This window comes from Echinococcus granulosus (assembly GCF_000524195.1).
Source record: "Echinococcus granulosus chromosome Unknown EG_S00040, whole genome shotgun sequence".
Classification (NCBI taxonomy): Eukaryota; Metazoa; Platyhelminthes; class Cestoda; order Cyclophyllidea; family Taeniidae; genus Echinococcus; species Echinococcus granulosus.
Window position 1 is genome coordinate 8,428 of NW_020170420.1, and position 18,435 is coordinate 26,862.

The 18,435-nt window shown below is 42.3% G+C and overlaps 3 protein-coding genes across 3 annotated transcripts in view; all 3 read left to right on the plus strand. All coding sequences in view use genetic code 11, as the record gives it.

Annotated features, from left to right (window-relative positions):
* EGR_05415 (hypothetical protein) overlaps positions 1 to 780 on the plus strand; it is a gene marked incomplete at both ends in the record, with an annotated part of 1,512 nt that extends 732 nt beyond the window's left edge. The window contains one exon of the mRNA XM_024494664.1: positions 594 to 780. Within this exon, the coding sequence (XP_024350849.1) occupies positions 594 to 780 (187 nt within the window). The remainder of the gene's footprint in view (positions 1 to 593) is intronic.
* A 2,915-nt stretch (positions 781 to 3,695) lies between these two features.
* Positions 3,696 to 13,411, plus strand: EGR_05416 (Lon protease; the record flags this gene model as incomplete). Its single annotated transcript, XM_024494665.1, has 17 exons — positions 3,696 to 3,839; positions 3,906 to 4,228; positions 4,322 to 4,438; positions 4,512 to 4,588; positions 6,202 to 6,526; positions 6,602 to 6,672; positions 8,388 to 8,665; positions 8,742 to 8,830; positions 8,906 to 9,044; positions 9,897 to 10,019; positions 10,308 to 10,451; positions 10,952 to 11,191; positions 11,271 to 11,411; positions 11,794 to 12,055; positions 12,214 to 12,416; positions 12,950 to 13,099; positions 13,262 to 13,411. The coding sequence occupies 17 exons, from the start codon at positions 3,696 to 3,698 to the stop codon at positions 13,409 to 13,411; spliced, it is 2,976 nt and encodes a 991-aa protein (XP_024350850.1).
* Positions 13,412 to 15,240: 1,829 nt separating this feature from the next.
* On the plus strand, positions 15,241 to 15,935 carry EGR_05417 (hypothetical protein; the record flags this gene model as incomplete). The annotated part of the gene is made up of 5 exons (XM_024494666.1): positions 15,241 to 15,289; positions 15,330 to 15,442; positions 15,474 to 15,538; positions 15,578 to 15,685; positions 15,875 to 15,935. 5 exons carry the CDS (start codon positions 15,241 to 15,243, stop codon positions 15,933 to 15,935), a joined length of 396 nt encoding a protein of 131 aa, XP_024350851.1.
* Positions 15,936 to 18,435: the final 2,500 nt, after the last annotated feature.

Sequence of the window (18,435 nt, forward strand, 5' to 3'; positions counted from 1 at the left end):
TACCAGCTTCCACAACATCTTCGGGTAAGCGCGCATTCCACTGTATTTGTAACTGATTAGACCTGATGGAAATAGCCATCTCTAAAGTGTAGTCACATTCACCATCCTAACACATTTCTTTAAAGCGGCAAAATTTATTCGTCTAGTATGTTGTAATCATCCGACTAATCTCTCTGCTTATTTCCATCTGCCAGGACGTGAAATAGCCTACACTTTGAGGCGTAAGTTGTTTATCCATTTGGTGAGGTCACCTAGAAGCCGTGATGATGTTTACGGCAAGGATGATGGTGATGGTTTGTTGTTTACTGAGTGCTTTCGATAACTGATTATTTTGTTGGAGTCAAGCCACTGTTAATTAGTCATCACGTCTGAATTATGGTAACGTCTCTGATGGATGGGAGATAAGCACTCGTATTTTCTCCTTACCCACATTTCATCTATTTATCAGTAGTCTGCCCAGAGTTTTACCACTCCTTGATTAGAGCGTTTAAACCGACAACGTGGCGTGCCTTAGGAAAGCCAAAATAAGTTAGGCAATCTCAGTTTCGGCTTACCCAGCCTCCATGCTGTAGCATTGTTTGTTTCCATTTTAGTCGTCTTTGCAGTGCTGTCGATGCTGATGCTCTTGAACAAGTTAATGTAAGGAGAACCCAAGGGCCACATGGAATGCCATGTATTCTAAACTCTTCTTCGTTGATTTGCCGCTTTTCATGCCTGTTGACAATATTTTCCCTTGTTTGCTCCAGTTCTCCTATCATTTCGACTTCAGTCCCAATCTAACACTTCATAATTACTTTTTAACTCCCTTTATAAATAAATTGATTGGCAACTGAATCCTGCTTTCCCCTCTTTTTATATTGTTTGAAGTAATTTGTGAGTCGTTGCAGGCAGATTGCTCAAAGTAGTCTTTTTATGCTTTTCCATGCCAAAGCCAACTGAATGACCCACACCAGTTATAAGTCAGTTGAAGGACAAATAATTTACCAGCAATGCATTTTGGGCGCTTAGGATAATTAGAGAAAATTGAGACAACTCCACAGCTTTTACCATATGCAAACGCGGTCGGGACGCCCTGGCATAGCTTTCATGATCTTCGTGGTTTTCGGAAGCGAAATAAAGTCTATCATCAAGCTACTTGAATGCCATGAGGCATATTAGCATTTAAAGCAGAACCAACTCGTCAAACACATTCGTTTAGCAGGTTATGTTACCCCACCGCAAGTGGCCACAGCACATGCTGTACTAAATGGTAAGGTGAGTCTCAGAACTAGAGAAGCCTTTAATTTTTGCAATGACAACATGTCGAAACACTCTTACTGAGTGACATAAAACTATTTATTTTCGTGTTCTTTTCACATTGATACAGATGTAATGAGGAGTAAAGTTACCTAGACGCGACAGGAATTAGGTACGAAAAAACATTTGTGCAAGGGTAGATTATGACTGAATTAAGTGATTCGAGTTTTCAATATGTTTTTCCAATCACATACTCTTCTATGCTCCTGAGCAAGTTTTTCAATGATGCGTCTTCTGCTTCGCAGCGCTACATCAAGCCATTCTCCTTTCCTTTGTTTCAAATGCGCTTTTAATCACCGATGAGGTTCCAGTGATGTGGGGAGATGCTTCAACAAAGTACGCAAGTCTAGACTCCGTCAGGTGGTGAGGTCACGTGAACACATAAAGTTGATGACGTCGGATGTTTGATGCAACTCTCCTTTCCACTGTGATGTCATAAGACGAGGCAGTTTGACCGCTTGTGCATATATGCCTTACAAATGACCTAAACTAACACTTTCTGCATGTGTAGAAAATAGCTGGGAGTAAGTGAACGTTCTCGTTTGATTTTGAAGTGGGTAATGGGCGATTGCTGAGTGAAAGCGATTAAGTGATTGCACAGTATTTATTAGCTTGAAGTAGAGGAAGCAATGACTTACTGCTAAGGAGAAAAATTTGCAAGATGAACTTGGGAAGGAGATCATCTAATTTGACAGGGTGGACATCTCTTATGTGGCTAAGGACCCGTTCCATTTCCACCCTACCCACATTTAGCTTGGTGGTAGACGGGACAAGTATTATGTTGCGCACCCCAATCCCTAAGCTTGTCTCGTGGAAGTCGGCAGACAACAACACAACAGACGCATATTGTGACAGCTCGATAGCACGAGAAATGCATTTTTTGGGAAGAAGACTACTTTACTAACAAATTGCTTGGTCAATCACACGCACTTCATCACGTGTTGGGGACCACTATGCGACAAAGCGAGTATAGTATCACTGATGGTCTAGCAAATGCTGAAAATGCCTTCCTCGCATGATGTTTCTGTTTGGAAACGCCTAGATTGGAAGTTATTAATTCACCACATTGGCCCACTGAAAGGCTGTCCAAAGACAAATTAAACTGTCTCCATTCATATGCGGTGAGGAAACTTGCACTGCCTTAAATGAAGGCAATTAACGTCGATACAATTCCTCCGTTTGTTCACCTATCGAGGTGCTGCCCCTGAAGACTAGGCTTCAAGGCACCCGTGGTGGTGATCTCACGATGTGCATAAAGTGCAGCATCTATTCTATCTTATTGTACAAGACTGATGCAGTGGTCAAATCAAGCAGTTGTCAGATTGACCAGGGCCTTGTGAACATCGGACGAGACATCATTTGACTGTGCCACCTCCTGTAGCCCCCTCGCCCTTCTCTGCCCCACTGCCGGTTATCGAGTTTTGCCGTTTACAAAACATGTATCTACCTCTAGATCTGCTCCATGTGGAATTTTCACAGGATTGTTTTAAACTTAAAGCTATGCTGAAATAGCGATGAAATGATCAAAATTAAGGACATGTGATAAGTGGCGATGGAGCAGATGATTGTCAATCAGCAATGAAACTAACGTTTATACAAATGTTTGAATGCAGTAGCTTGCCATTTATAAAGCTAAAGCGAATAAACCTGCCCTTCCTGCTTTCGCCGTCATAATTTTACTGTGTTGTTGCAAAGACAGAAAAGCAATGACTGCATTCCGCATTGAATATCTTACTTTCATATTTTCGTGATCAACATTTCCCTGCGGCTCAGACGGATGTGAGTAAAATGGCTGACATGAGGCTTAAACACTAAATTTGTCATTGTTTATTTGCTACCAGAGGTGAGGCAGGTGGTCTAGTGGAGCTTATCTTGCAAGGCCTAGAAACAATTTTCATATCTTATAATCAGGCTGGTGAATCGCCAAAGTAGTGGTCATTTCGCTCAGTAAATAGCGTGTGAGAACAGATGGTTGGAAGCCATAAAATAGTACATGATTTCAAAAACGCCCTAAAAGTGTATTTAATGTGAAGAAGGTCAATTTACCTTTTTAACCCAACTAGTCTTTGCATTGTGATCAAAAAAGCATCAAACAGCTTTTTAAATTGCTGCATTTAAGTAGCAAATTGCCAGCAAAATCTTCAGTATTTTAAAAACTGTAAGCGTTTGTTTCTCGTTTTATTTACGTGACCATTGAAGTTGACTTTATCTCTAGTTAGTTTTTATTTGTTTAAATTTTTGTTTTAGAAACGTCTTTTAAAAAGAGTTTTTATGCGGAATCTTTATTGTCAAACTACTTCAAAATGTATTTTTGCTGAGCTAAGGTCATAAAGGGATAGACTTGTTGTCTAGCCTGTGATTCTTTAATCCGCGTTCTCAGGCTACCCATGTCGTTTGGAATGCTCTCTAGATTAACACGTCCTTTAACTATTGAAAGACTTTTTTTGATTGCTCGTGGGCCAACTCTTAATCAAGCATTATTTAACGGCCGATATTTGTCAAATGTATCTTTTCCCGTTCTTCATCTTCGTAAAATCCCACAGGTTAGCGAAATATGAGCTTGCGCTCCGACAAAAGGTTGATTTATTAATTATGGCTTATTTTGGTAGGCCAAAGCAGGTTTCTGCTATCGTTTTTCCTCCACAAGCAACGAGAAGCCACCTGACGCTCCTTCAGGGTCAGATAGTGGTGCGAGTCCAACTGACAGCCATTCGTCGGGCATGCCCCCGCAGCACCCTTTTGCACTTTCCACTCAGAATGTTCCCGAAATCTTTCCCTGTGTTCCCATCATCTCAATTACTGGACCTCCCTTGTTTCCCAAATTTGTAAAGATGTTGGAGATTACTGACCAGTCATTGATGGAACTCATTCGCCGCAAGATGAAGTTTAACCTGCCCTACGCTGGCGTGTTTCTAAAGAAAAATCCGTCCGAGTTAGTTCGGCTATTGTTTTGTCCATAATATTCATCGTTTTCATGCTAGTCTGTTATTGAACTCTCATACCCATTTTCAATAATAAACTGTAGCACTTCTGATGTGGTCAAAAGCTTGGACGAACTCTATCGAGTTGGAACATTCGTTCAAATACCTGAGTGGGATGATACGGGCACAAAGATTCGCATGCTCGTGATTGGTCACCGCAGGTGGGTGTGATTGCGTCAGTACATAACTAGTTTCCACCTATTTCCTAAAGAACCCCCCTCTTGGAATTTGTAGGATCCAAATCGTGAAAGCGGTTCCTGACGTTGCGGCTGATGCTAATGTTGCTTCGATGTCAAGTGACGAAAAACCGAGTGAGTTATTCACTAGCTTTCACTTTATTATTATTATTATTTGCATTGAAAAGTATCGACTTAAAAACATTGGTCTTATCAAGGCTGATGTTTTTGTTGCTCATTTTCTATGTCACCCACTTAGGCCGACCGTCGGGTTTGTCGCTGGCTGGTCGGCCGATATTGTAAGCTTGTGTTGTTCCCATTTCAGGCTATTGCGCCTTCGTTTGCCCTTGTTTAGCATTATCTGACTTCTGTCTCTAAAAGGGGACGCAACTCTATTATTATGTGATGAATTTGTGGCCATTTTTGGCGCTTCACTTCCTTTATGCAAAGTATGATTTACTGTTTTCTCGCAGAATATCAATCGCACCTTGTTTACATGCTCACCTCCTCACACTTTGATCCATTGCAGAGTGCGGTCGTACTGATTAATCGAATTTAATACAGAGTGGATTGAAGTCCAGCCTACCTGTCCGTGCGCTCAGCCACTGATATTCACAGTACCGCACTTCACCGAGATAATATGATGCATTTGCATCATAATGAAACGGAAGCCTATTTAACGTAGTAAATTTTAGTAGAATTGGTTTGTGACCTTCACTTGCTTACGTTACTCAGTCATCCATATGGTTATAATCCTGCTTTAGTAAATGAGCAAGTGTGAACAGCGATAATACCTTGGAATTCCCTTGTTTCTGTCATCCTGTGGCTGTTTGCGGGGCGTGCTTACCATATTGGCCGTTTGCAAACCGTACTTCTTCATATTGCTTAACCTCTCGCCGTTAATGTCAATGATGATTTGCAGATTACGTGATGTGGGCTCACATGTCACAAATGTGAGACGTGTGTTGCATGAGTTTGTGTTTGTTTCGGCAAAGCCTGTTGCAGGGCGATGTGTTGAGACGTGCGATATTCTCAATTAGAGTCGATGGAAAGACAACAATGAATGTTGTCAGATGAGAACGTAATCATCTGAACTGTGGTAGTGGATTTGGCTCTGACACCTCTTTCTAATGAGTGTCACAGGGTGGGTGATATTCTGCTTCTACTACCTAAAAATTATCATTCGCTCTTTAGTGGGATTTGTGTTCATAGTAATCTTTTCCAATGATGTAAAAAGTCTGAGTTGTCTCTCAAGGATTTGGATTTGCTTCCGTTAGTTCTTTCCATGCGGCTGCTTTATTTGTTGCTGGTCAGCTACATGGATGCTTTATATTTTCTTGAAACATGAGGAGGTATTGTGTTCGGACTTTGAAATCAAGATTTTTGTAATGACAGTCCTTTTTCTTTACTGACTCTTGTGCAGTACATGAAGCCAAGGGGGGCCTTTTATGGTGGGTTTCGACAGATTTAGCCATTCACGGTATTTATTGTATTGCTATTGCTATCAGTCTGTCCCATTAGACGTTTAAGGCTTCCTTAAAGCTCTAATGGAAGTAGTGCGTGAAAATTACTTGACGTATTACGCCGCACTGCAAAGAATGTACCAGCTGGGTTCTTGTTTGAAGCCACTGTCAGTCTGAAAGCAGATTTACTGTTGACGTTCGGAAGGACTGGTAACTTGATTGCAGAACTACATGCTTCCATGTATTTGCCAAGATAACGATCAGATCTCTCCTTTATTCACCCAGGAAATAAGCGCAATGGCCTGTTTCGTCGTGTTCGCAAAGCAGCACATATGGCTGGTCTGGCTGCAGAAGAGATTCCCCCTGTGAAGGAGGTAGAAAGGGAGGAGACGTCTGCTTCTACGCCAGAATCGGCCTCGCTTTTGTCTGAGGAAGAGAGCCAGAACGATGGGAGCGATAAGCAAAAGTCTTCGTCACCGGGAAACCCTCTTATGGTGGAGACAATCAACGTCTACAACGAGCCTTATGAAAATACTCAGGAGATCAAGGCGTTGAGTGCAGAGATTGTTAAAACTATTCGGGATATTATCAACCTTAACCCAATCTACCGGTGAATAACTATTTTGGTGTTTGTAACTAAATTTTTTGCTCCTGTTTAATGCCTTTTTATGTCTTCTTCTCTTAGAGAAAATGTATTGGCAATGCTTCAAGTCGGTCAACGTGTGGTGGATAACCCCGTCTACCTCAGTGATCTTGGTGGGTACTCTACTGAGGTCCGAATTAAGTAGCAGCTTGGAGGCTATTTGTTCGTGTTCCCCAACATTCGCGACTATTTCGAATTCCTAACTGCTGCTTAAATCTGAAAAAAGAGGCACAATTCTGTCACTTGTCTTGGTTATCGCGTAAGGTTGTCTGTTGCATTAGCCCTTAGGCGGCTGTAGAGATATTTACTTTTCGTCCGCAGGACCGAGTGCTTGCACTGCCGCGACGCTATCGGACTTCGGTGTTTTGTTGTCTTTACATGCACCTGAGTAGGAAACAAGTATTGCCCCTCCGTTATCTACCTGGGCGCTCTTGATGTGTCCCTTTTTGCTGTCCATATTAGGTAGTGACTTAACTTTTCTAAATTGATTAGTGTTTGAAGAGCGCTTTATTTTTTTTAACTGCTTTATCATGCCACATAACAAAATAGGAGCGTTAAGTGGCTTTCATTTATCCTACAATCGCCGAATTTGCTCATTTTCTTAGGATTTGCTTAAATCCAGAGTGTTTGTTTTGGCAGCTGGCTCAGCTTATGCGATTTTGGTAGGTCTCCTGCTGAAATCGGAATTAGGTAGTAGCATAGAGGATGCATGCTACGTTTGTTGCTCCATTTTTTAACGTGGCCTAGGCGCTCCTCGTGATTATCCTTCTACTTCGGACACAATCGTTGTAGGGGCAAAAGCGGTGATTCCACGATGATTTTCTACCACTACGGAAGGATTTCCGACCTCGACGTTCTAGCCGCACATATATCATAGACTTCTTATGTTCTGGTGGCGGATTGCAGCGAAAAATGTTCACTAACTATTACCTACCCACGGAAACACATTTCGTACCTCAGTCATTTTTCCGCTCTTCAACTGTCGACTAGAATATTGTACATTTGACTTCTCACAAGGTGTAGATGCATCATCACCACAACTTCATGGTTCGGACTCCTTCAAATCAGTGCAGTATTCCCCATCACTGTTCATTTGGCAGGACTTGAAACGTGGGTATTCGGGAGATGTACAGTAGATGCACTCCTTGCATGACCTTTTGACGTGGTATCCAACCGATGAGATTGGAATCGTTGCGCTCTTGGCGTGTGTTCACTTTCTACTACCACTAACGCATCCCTTGTGTTGGCTTCTGACGAGGTCATAAGATGTGTAGACATAAAATTTGTTTTTTTCTCATACCCATGGAAAGGTTAGAGCCAGCACAGCATATGTTGACTACAGTATATTTTTGACGTTAATCTGCCTTCTCAAGTTGGCTTTACCAAAATGCATGATAAGTAGTATAATTGCCGATCTTTTTAGAGTTCATGGTAGGCCAATTGTAGGTGTTAAGATAGGTTGTCTACCGGGTCGGGGCTTTTTAGTAGCGCTTTGGTGATCTTGCTAGCTTAAAAAGTCTTGGAATTCTGGACGCGTGGATGACTTCTATCACCTATTCCAAAGATCTTAGTATTTATCTGCTATAATGAGCACCTGACATTGTTTTAACAACTCTTGGCACTGCAGGCGCTGGAAATAGTTGTCCGCTGAGCTGGATACTTAATGTATTTTCAGTTACCCCCATAATTTTTACCTCACATTAAAATAGTACCTTTACATTTATTCAGTCTCACTATAAGTAGTATGAACATACACCAATTCAAATAGTTACAGTCGCCTATTAAGAGTATGTCCTACGTATAGTGACCAAGTGTTATTCCGTTCCAGGCGCAGCAATAACGGCAGCTGCAGAGCCAGCCGAGCTACAAGCTGTGCTAGAGGAGACTCGGATACCAGAGCGCCTTCGGTTAGCTCTCAGCCTGGTCAAAAAGGAGCTTGAGCTGGGTCGTCTCCAGCAGCAGATTGGACAGGAGGTGGAAGAGAAGGTGAAAGCCCAGCACCGGAAGTACATGTTGAACGAACAGTTGAAAGTGATTAAACGAGAACTGGGTCTGGAAAAGGACGACAAAGAGGCCATTGCAGAGAAGTTTAGGGCTCGTCTCGCAGTAAGTGAAATAATACATAGATTGCAAAACCTGTTTACTCTTTTTTGAACGTTAGGGGTATATATCTCTTTTGTAGGATCTAACTGTTCCGCAGGCGGTGGGTGAAGTTATTGAGGAAGAACTGAACAAACTGGGCGTTTTGGATAATCACTCCTCGGAGTTCAAGTAATATTCAAATCATTCAGAATGCTCACTTCAGGAGTTTGAGCATCTCATGTCTACTTGCTTTATTCCTCGCAGCGTTACACGAAATTACCTAGACTGGCTGACAAGTTTGCCCTGGGGTCTAACAAGCGAGGAAAATCTTGACTTGGCTCGTGCACGCGTTGTCTTGGATGAGGATCACTATGGATTGGATGATGTCAAGAAACGCATTCTTGTGAGTTCACAACCTCGCATAGTTTTGGTTAATAATTTGGACATTTTGCTCGACTTTTATCTTTAGGGCACTTCATGTATTAGCTGTTGAAAGTCTTGGTTTTTGTGGATGGGTAACTCCGGAAACTTGCCCATTTTCGATTTACGATACTAGTACCCACATAAGTCACGCCAGGATGGACGTAACTCTCATTTTTTATAATACACCAGTTTGTTTTTTACTTCCCTGTTTTCTCGCTTTTTACCGGACATTTAGCAATTGCTCTACTTTTCAAATTGCGTAAGTAAACGCGTTTCCCTTACTGTCACGTATTTGTGACAGATGGTCTCCCTCAATTTATGGCAACTGTGCTTGCACATTATCCTTTCTCGCACGGGCGTTAGTTGGATATACGACAAAATATCACGCATGGTCTTCATGGTTTGGAATTAATCGTGTGTTTTTCTTCACTGTCTCAAGGCAGAGGCTGGATAAGATAAAAGTGTTTAATGGCGATTACTGTCTTGTGATGGTCGATTCCCCTCGGAGGTTGTGGTGGCACGCGTGTTACTTTGTGTGCAAATTTCGGTTGTCGAAGTGCTCATGGGGCTGAAGTTCAAATTGTTAGGTTCATGATTTTTGTGTACATACTCATTTTTGCAAATACTTCGATCAGTGTTTCCTTCTATTTTAGTATTCAAACGGATGTGTTTTTTCTCTGTCGAAAATGGATCGGCGAGGGTTAATTATGATTGACTCAAACATTTTTCCAAAAGATAAATATAATTTAGCCTTTTGAGTGTGATGATAGCAATTCTTCAGCTCTACTGGATCGTTCATAGTAGGTGACTCTAAATCTTCTTCTTGTTGCAGGAGTTCATTGCTGTGAGCCAACTGAAGGGAACCACTCAAGGCAAGATCATCTGTTTCCATGGTCCTCCAGGAACAGGCAAAACCAGTATCGCCAGATCCATAGCTAGGGCTCTTAATAGGAAGGTAAATCCTAGCACTACTCTATTATCTTTATTTGAAGTAAAATTTGGCTTGAGTCTTTCAATTCAATCCTCATTGGTCTCCTCCAGATCCACCTATCTGCCTAGACGCTATTGTTTTGATTTATCCTTCCCGTTTGTAAGTTTATTCATCTAGTCCAAATGGACTACCATAATCTTTGCGTTGATTTCAAGCCGTTTGCATTTGATTTGAAATCCCCTTGTAACATCTTGTCACATATCTAGTAGCGTCCTTGCTAAATCTGCATTCTCCGACTTCTTTTTTTTCAAGTATTTTCGCTTCTCCGTTGGCGGTATGTCCGATGTCTCGGAAATCAAGGGTCATCGACGAACCTATGTGGGTGCAATGCCTGGCAAGATCATCCAGTGTTTGAAAAAAACACGAACCGAGAATCCACTCATTTTGATTGATGAAGTGAGTTCCGTTTCACAATGCTGGGTTAATAAACTTGTTATTTCTCCCTATTTAAGTGCTGTCAGCTTGGGTAGTCATTACTTTTGCCAGCTAGTTGGCTGACTTGTTAGTGTGCTTTTTAACTTTCTTTCCCTATCAAGTAGCATTATCACCCTTCCTTTCAATAGGAATCAGTTGAAATTACTTCACGTAAATTCGAGAACTGAGCATCTCCATTCCTATACCTGACGTTGTGTTGTCTTTTAGCCACAAAAGTGAAGTTCTGTTTGTAAATCACGCTTTTACAAGGGGTGAGGAACGTTGTCCGTAAAAGTAGGGGCTGCACGCCTTACTTTACAGCTTCTCCGCAATTTCATTTTTCATTTTTTGCTTGATAAACTTCAAACGAAGTGACCAAGTCTACTCGCTAACGCTTTCAGTAGTACCCAGTTCAACCCATTGTCCCGCCTATTCATGTCTACTTCGCCAGCATCTTTCATCCCATTTCTTCCACCTCTCAGATCGATAAACTCGGCCGCGGTTGGCAAGGTGACCCCGCCTCCGCGCTTCTGGAACTCCTAGATCCCGAACAAAATGCCAATTTCCTCGACCACTACCTAGACGTCACAGTTGATTTGAGTCGTGTTCTCTTCATCACAACAGCCAATCAGGTGGAAGCGATCCCGGAACCCCTGAGAGATCGAATGGAGCTTATTGAGGTGGCCGGCTACGTAGCTGAGGAGAAGATGGCCATAGCTCAGGTATTCTCTACAATATGAATTAAATTGTTTATTGACAGGGCAGTCGGTGCCACAAATTTTCTCTCCTTTTCCATCTTAGCAATACCTACTTCCACAAGCCGCTAAGTCGTCGGGACTGTCGACAGAACAAGTGAAAATAACAGACGGAGCATTGCAACGTCTAATTAGGCAGTATTGTCGAGAATCTGGTGTGCGAAATCTGCAAAAACATATTGAAAAGGTATGTTTACCTGTTCTAGATATTTGAAACAAAATGGCCTGGGCATTTATTTCTAGTTGGATAAAATATTATCAACCTCCGATAAAGCCTGTGTAGTTTCTGCTACCTGCGTACAACGACACTACTGCCTTTACAGCGGTTCGTCACTAGCTTACGGATGGGTTGGGAGATTGGTTGTGGAGCCTCTTGTCACTCAAGAAATCAGACTTGCGGTGGTGTAGAAAGTAAACCCAAATAACATTGTTTAACTCAGTACATCATCCTCTGCGCGCCCAGTGGTTACTTCTCCACATCGAGAAGGGCAGGGAGTTAAGCCAAAAAAATAAGAGTCTCTGACGAAAAAGACTTTCCTGAAATTGCAGCATACCTTCCCCTCTTTCAGGTGCTTCGCAAAGCTGCCTACAAAATCGTCAACGGTGATGCAGAGACGCCGCTGAAAGTGGACGATGACAATCTTTCCTCTTTTGTGGGCCAGCCTATTTGGATAACAGATCGGCTTTATCCTCCTGTAACACCGCCTGGAGTTGTTATGGGTCTTGCGTGGACGGCTATGGGTGGATCTGTCCTGTTCATTGAATGCACCAACAAGGAACCACTGTCGAATAGTTCGAGCAGTGGTGACGCCGCAAATGACAGCATAAAAGGTATATATGCAGAGTTTTGTGCCTGAGTAGTCAGTATTTTTATGTCAGCGTCTTCTCCTTACTCTGTATTGGTACTGTCAACATCTTTAAATTTCGTCTTTTGTGGTAGAGCTGAGGACGCTTATACTATTTAAGTAGTTACATTCCTCATTTGGTAGGAAGTCTTCAACTGACCGGTCACCTCGGTGATGTAATGAAGGAGTCGGTTGCAATCGCGCATACCTTTGCCAGTAATTTTGTAGTTTCTGACGAAGTAATTCGTCAACGACTGGAGAATTCTACAACCACAACATCTCATGCACATAGATTTCTTCGAGATGCAAAAATCCATCTACACGTACCTCAAGGAGCGACTCCCAAGGTTTGTTTTGGCCCCTTATATTTTTCTGCTGCCAGAAATCCGATTAAAATTGTCCGAGTTTTTGTTGGTAGTGATTAGTCAGTTTGAAACGAATGAATAAATGTATCAGTTGCCTCCTTCAACTCACCATCGCCAAGATTCGTTCACAAAGTCCTTGTCTGGGTCCTGATCTAGCTTTGGTCTATCCATTATCCTTCTCGTGGCCTACTTGTTTGATCAAAATTGGATTAAAATTACCTATCAGGGGGAGATTTCTCCATACCATCATTCACGGTGTTTTTTAGCTCTTGGATCTTTCCGAAGGTGATTGCATATTCATACTTCGGTAATTATTTCGTATAAAGACTGGGTCATTACCTCATGATTTGAGCTTGTTGACATTTCACTGGTCGTCCTTGGGTGATACTCTCATTGTCTAACTCATACTTCTCTTTTTTTTCAATTTCTCAGTTCCCAATGCACTGCATTTGAAGTAAGTATAAGACATGCTGATCTTTATCTTCCTGTCCTCAAATGTTTATTTCACTGTGTAGGACGGTCCTTCAGCCGGTATCACTATGGTTACAGCTCTCCTTAGTCTGGCCTGCAACCTTCCTGTGCGTCCTGATTTGGCTATGACTGGTGAAATCAGTCTCACTGGAAAAGTTCTTCCAGTCGGTGGAATCAAAGAGAAGGTCATTGCGGTAGGTTCTATTCCGTGAAGGATTCATCTGATACGCCTTTATCAGCACCCTTCCCTCCCCCATAAAACCCCTTTCATCGTAAAGGGCCAGGACTTATTTAGCCGAGCTAAACAACTTGCGGAGGTGGATCTACATATCTTTCTTTCGTCCACTTTTTTGCAGGCTAAGAGAGTTGGCGTGAAAACGGTGATTCTGCCGGAGATGAATAGGAAGGACTACGAAGACCTAGCCGACTTCATTAAGACTGACCTCGGGGTGCACTTTGTGCGCCACTACTCAGAGGTCTTCCCCATCGCCTTCCCAGCACAGTAATACGGAAATGATGCGTTTGCGGTCCTTATTTACGCAGTTTTCGGAGAATTAAATTCCGTCACATTCAATCGTAGCCGCCTTTTACTACTTCTATTAAATTTCCTACTTTAATAAGGTAAAGAGTTCTGCTTTTCCAGCACAAGTTAGGGTTGCGTATAACGGTGACGAGTTTGGTGACGGGTCATTAAGGGCTCCGCCCTCCGTCGGGTGGCCTGGCATTCGAGCCAGGGCAGTAGCAGCCATGCCCTTCTTCAGGTCAACAATACACACTGCCGGAGTACTATCTCTTTCATCCTCAGGGGAGGCTTGGAGCCTTACACCCGTGGCAGCGATCGTAAGGGGCATTCATCCCGATTTCAACTGCTCAGTGATAAACCTTGACGTGGTGAAAGAGGTACATGCGCTGTGGTTGGGCGGATCTGTGACAACGCCTAACAGAAAATGACGTTTCCTATTTTGCAAATCGTTCTTAACGAACTGAAGCGATATTAGCTGTGAACTACAAGGAAAAGTTACGGACCAAACTGTCTAAAATATCTGTGTGAAAATGGGAACTGGCAGACGATACTCCCTTCACTTCTATACTAACTGGACCCAGCCGAGACAGAAATGCCTGAGCAGCGCTGAAATGAGTGAAAAGTGGCAAGGAAGAATAGACGCTAAATCCTTCCCGCACGGAGCTATGTCAAACACCGCCCTTGACTACTTGACTTTACCTTTAGACTAATGTTTGTAGGATAAGCGATGGGCATACGTGGCGGTTAGTCGTCCTCCAGTGCAGCTTTCAAATGGGACAAAACTCCAGAAACGGAAGAATTGCGTAAGGGGATTAGTGAAACTGCCTTCAAGTACCTGATGGTGGACCACTTAGCACTCCACCATTGTAAATCCCTTGGGTGGTCTGGCCCTCAGACCACATCAGTAGACCCCAGGCACTTCTGTTCGTCTGTAGTACCCATTACGCTAAAGAATTGTCTTTTTTTGCCTTCGGCTACATCTTGAGTGCTAGAGTAGCATACATTTTACCTTGGCCAGCACGTATTGTGGTGTCCCAAGACTTCCCTGAAGACGAATGAGAGAATAACACTCGGGCAGAAGATATATTCGGCACAGAGAAGGTATTTGGACTACTGGCATGGCTCGAAGGCCAGCCCACCCGGCGTGGTACAGTGGCCAAGTCAAGTGTTTCCTCACCAAAACTGGGAGATAAACAATTATCGCATTATGTGTATTGTAACAGGCCTTAATTGCGGTTTTTGAATCCGCCTATTCAATTTAAGAAAGTTCGTACAATGGCAAGAGTACTTTACGTAAACGTATAAAAATCTAAAAATTCAAAGCTTTTTGGGAGTGAACTTTAGGGGTGCAATTAAAAATGTAGTAAGACTTTAAAAGGTAGTTTAAACTTTGGTTTTTTAGAATTGAATATACAAATAGCTCAAACAAATTACAAGTCCAACTTCCTGTGTTTGATTAAATACTGAACCTTTGTTTTTATTTGAATTCACAGAATCGTTTTAGACCAAAATCGGCAATAGTCTTATTATAAAATAATTAGCTTTACTTTAATTCTTTTGTTTTATGAAATAAACTTGTTGAACCTGATCACGTAGAGAGGCGCGTTCCTGGGTGGCTGTGCGTAAATTGTTTGCCTTGCTTTCATTGGATTTGTGCGTATATTTTGCGGGTCTCATTTTCTCCTTTTGGTGTTTTTTGATTATAGCTAAAAATTAAAATTGCATAGCATCAACCCTGCAATTGACATTTCACTGTTAGTTTATCCATATCCTTTTTACTTATTATTCTTCTTGGGCAACAAATTTACCTAGATGTCAGGTGAGGATGCTGATACCTTTCACAAAAAGATGTGCGCGAAAAGTATTCTGTCATCTTTCTTTGTTTCATGCTAATTTACTAGTCTACAATACCAGTGTTGATGCTGTCGTTAGCCTCGTTAACGAACCGTCAGTTGCTCTGTTCCGGATCCAGGAGCATATTCGAAAAACCGCACCTGAAATAGCCGAAGAGAGAGTAAAGTTTGCATATTTGCTAACATTTGTAGAAAAAAGCGTTTGTCTGTGCGGAAAAGTTGCAGGGTGTTAACTTTGATCTGGAGAATTCCTTGAGGTAAGCTTGAGCTTTTTTGGATGCAAATGTTTCCTCCAGTGCGATTTCCGCCTTCCCAAAGGTCGAATCTAATCTAAATACTCTCCTGAAGACGTTGGACGCCTGTAATCTTCATCGTCAACACATTTTAGCAAATCAGCAAAACAAGTTAGTTTCAACCTCCTTGTTTCCTTGGCTTGCATAACTGAGGAAATCTAATTGCTGTTTTTCTCCCTTTACTTTTTACCATGCTGCCCTGTTAGATCATAATAAATTGAATTTTCGCTGCATGCAGCATGTGATTAAGTGTGCTGTTTTTCTTTGTGTTCATCTACTCACCTTCATGTGAATGTCCAGAAAGCAGGATGATTTTGAGCTTGGTGTTGATGTCGTGGCTTTATTGGCGAACGACGTTTGACTCGTCTTTTGTATTGTCCATTCACACTTCATCTCCGTATTTTGTTATTCTGATTCTTTCGTTTTTGCCACAAAGTTGTGTACTTCTCTTTATTTTTATGAAATACGAAAATGTGGTCTCATATTTTTTCAGTCTTTTGTTATCCCTTTTCATAACTTGTGATTTGCACGCGCTAATCATTATTCCTACACATATTTCAGAAGCAGCAATTATTTGCCTGTCGTTTCAGGTCATTTTGAGTTCAAAAAGCAATTTTTTGAGAATTTTGCACGCAAATGCCTACCAGAAGATTGAATAGTCCTAATAGTTATCATTTTAAAATCATTGCCACTTATGCGTAATTCGTGTTTTCTAGTTGAATGGGTATTGGGAACGGTTAGTTTTAGTAAAAAACACGGGATTCGTTTTTGCCAAATTTTTACTACATGAGGTATTACATCCTATTTATTGTGATGATTGCTAAACTTAACATGGCAGGTTGACTGTTCGTGTGCTATTTCATTTCAGTGAGACTGGTCCGATCGGGTGGTATAAATCTGGATTTTGATTTTGGTGCTCACCTTGTGTGGAAAGGATCAACTGATTCTTATGAATGGAAGTCGGCGAGCATGGGCGGAGTAGATTAATCATTAGGTGGGAAAGGGTTAGTGTGTGGACTCATGAAGACATTCGTCCAGTAACGCATCATATCATGGAGACTTTCAGCGAGTGCACTAGCTAAACTGCATGGGGATGAATGACGGGAATGCGTTTTCACCTAGATTAGTGCATGGGTGGTGCTTATTTTGTGGATGAATGGGGACTCGCTATGGTGATTGTGTGATCCACTAGATAAGTGGGCAAAAGTGATGCGAAGTAAAGGTAAATATTTTTTTTGTGAATAAATAGGTAGCTTTGTATTACTGAGTTGGCTGTTGCAAAGTGGACTTGTATACGCGAGTGGTCGAGACCATCGACTGGATTGTTCGCAGCCGAAACCTTGGGACAGACCTCTTGATTCAGTAATGCGAGTGAGACAACTCAGCGGTGCGACATGTGGGTAGCGTCTAGTTCCTGACTTGTGGTGACTGCTGAGAACGGAGTTTGAGACTGCGCTTGAGTCTCGGTCTGTGACTTAGGCTGCGGCTCCCACACTCGGTCGGGCTAGCCATACGGGTCTGCAGTAATGCTTTGATCCTGGGCTTGGGGCACTTATTAGTATGCTTTAGGTGCAGTCTCGGCCAAGCGGAAGAGAGAGTAATACCTTCATCACCGGATTTTACGGAGTTATCTGTTGCGACTGAAATTTATTGAAGACTAAAAATTGACAAGCCTGATAAGAAACTCACCCTCACCCAGCATTTGCCTCTAGCAGCGAAGGAAACAGGTCTAGCCTTAAGGGAGTGGTTTGGCGTCTGACTCAGAAGTGGATGGGTCAGTTCGAGGGGAATTCCCCCTAACGGAGTTCTCTGCAGGTGTCATTCCCCGTCTGATATAATCCGCTTCGCCACTAACTATCGGTGCGTCAACAGCTGTGATGGCCTGAGTTGCTAATTTGATGACTTGTATGGGACCTCTCGAGTCCTCAAACCAAATGTAAGTGGTAGACAGGCCGGAGAGCGCGTGTCTTTATTAACCGACGTAATGGGTTCGCAGAGGTGTGGTTAGTGCATGCGAGCCTGGTAGACATATGGTGGACTGCCGGAGAACGAGTTCGTCTCTGAGGTTCCTCAAAGTTCCCTTTTAGTTACCGATATTTATAGTAACTGCCCTTCAAGCAGTTATCAGTTGTTGGAGTCTACCTCCGCTAAATATGAACCGTCAGGCAGGGCTAAGAAAGAACTCGACTATCCAGATGGTTCAGACGTTGGCAGACAATTTTAACTTCCAGAAACTTTAAATAAGCGCGCATTTCTAACGTTCTCAAACACTTCCAACCGCATCACAAGTCAGACGGTTAGTTAACAGTCTGGAACGTTGTCTCGTCTCTTTTCTTATCCAGTATTTTCAAACCCTCTTTTTTGCTCCTTAATCTCAAATTGATAGTGTTCCGCTACCGCGAATTCAGTGGATGCTTGGCAAACATTCCACAGCTCTGACATGGAAGTAGCCTGGATTAGCAAAGCTGATAAGTTCGGATAACATACTCCAGGTCCATTAGGTCCAGTTGAAACAAGCGTACCGATGGACTGACCCATACCTACCTGTTTCATAAGGAGGGGAATTGATATATCCTTACTATAATGTTTTGGTAGTTATTTGATTAACCATGCTCTTCAATCGCCGCCAGTTGCGTCATCCTTCAGCATAATGTCTCCTGGGTCGGGCTAATAGCCACCTTTCTTTTTTGTCCTTTATTAATGTATACACCCCTACAAAACTTTGGTTTATTACGACTTACTGGTCACAATAAGATGATGCAGTTAACTAAACGGGAAATCTTAAGAACTATTTGGCGGTTTAACATAAAAGATTGCTGAGTTGAGTAGGCGACTGAAGGTACGATATCCCCTACAACATG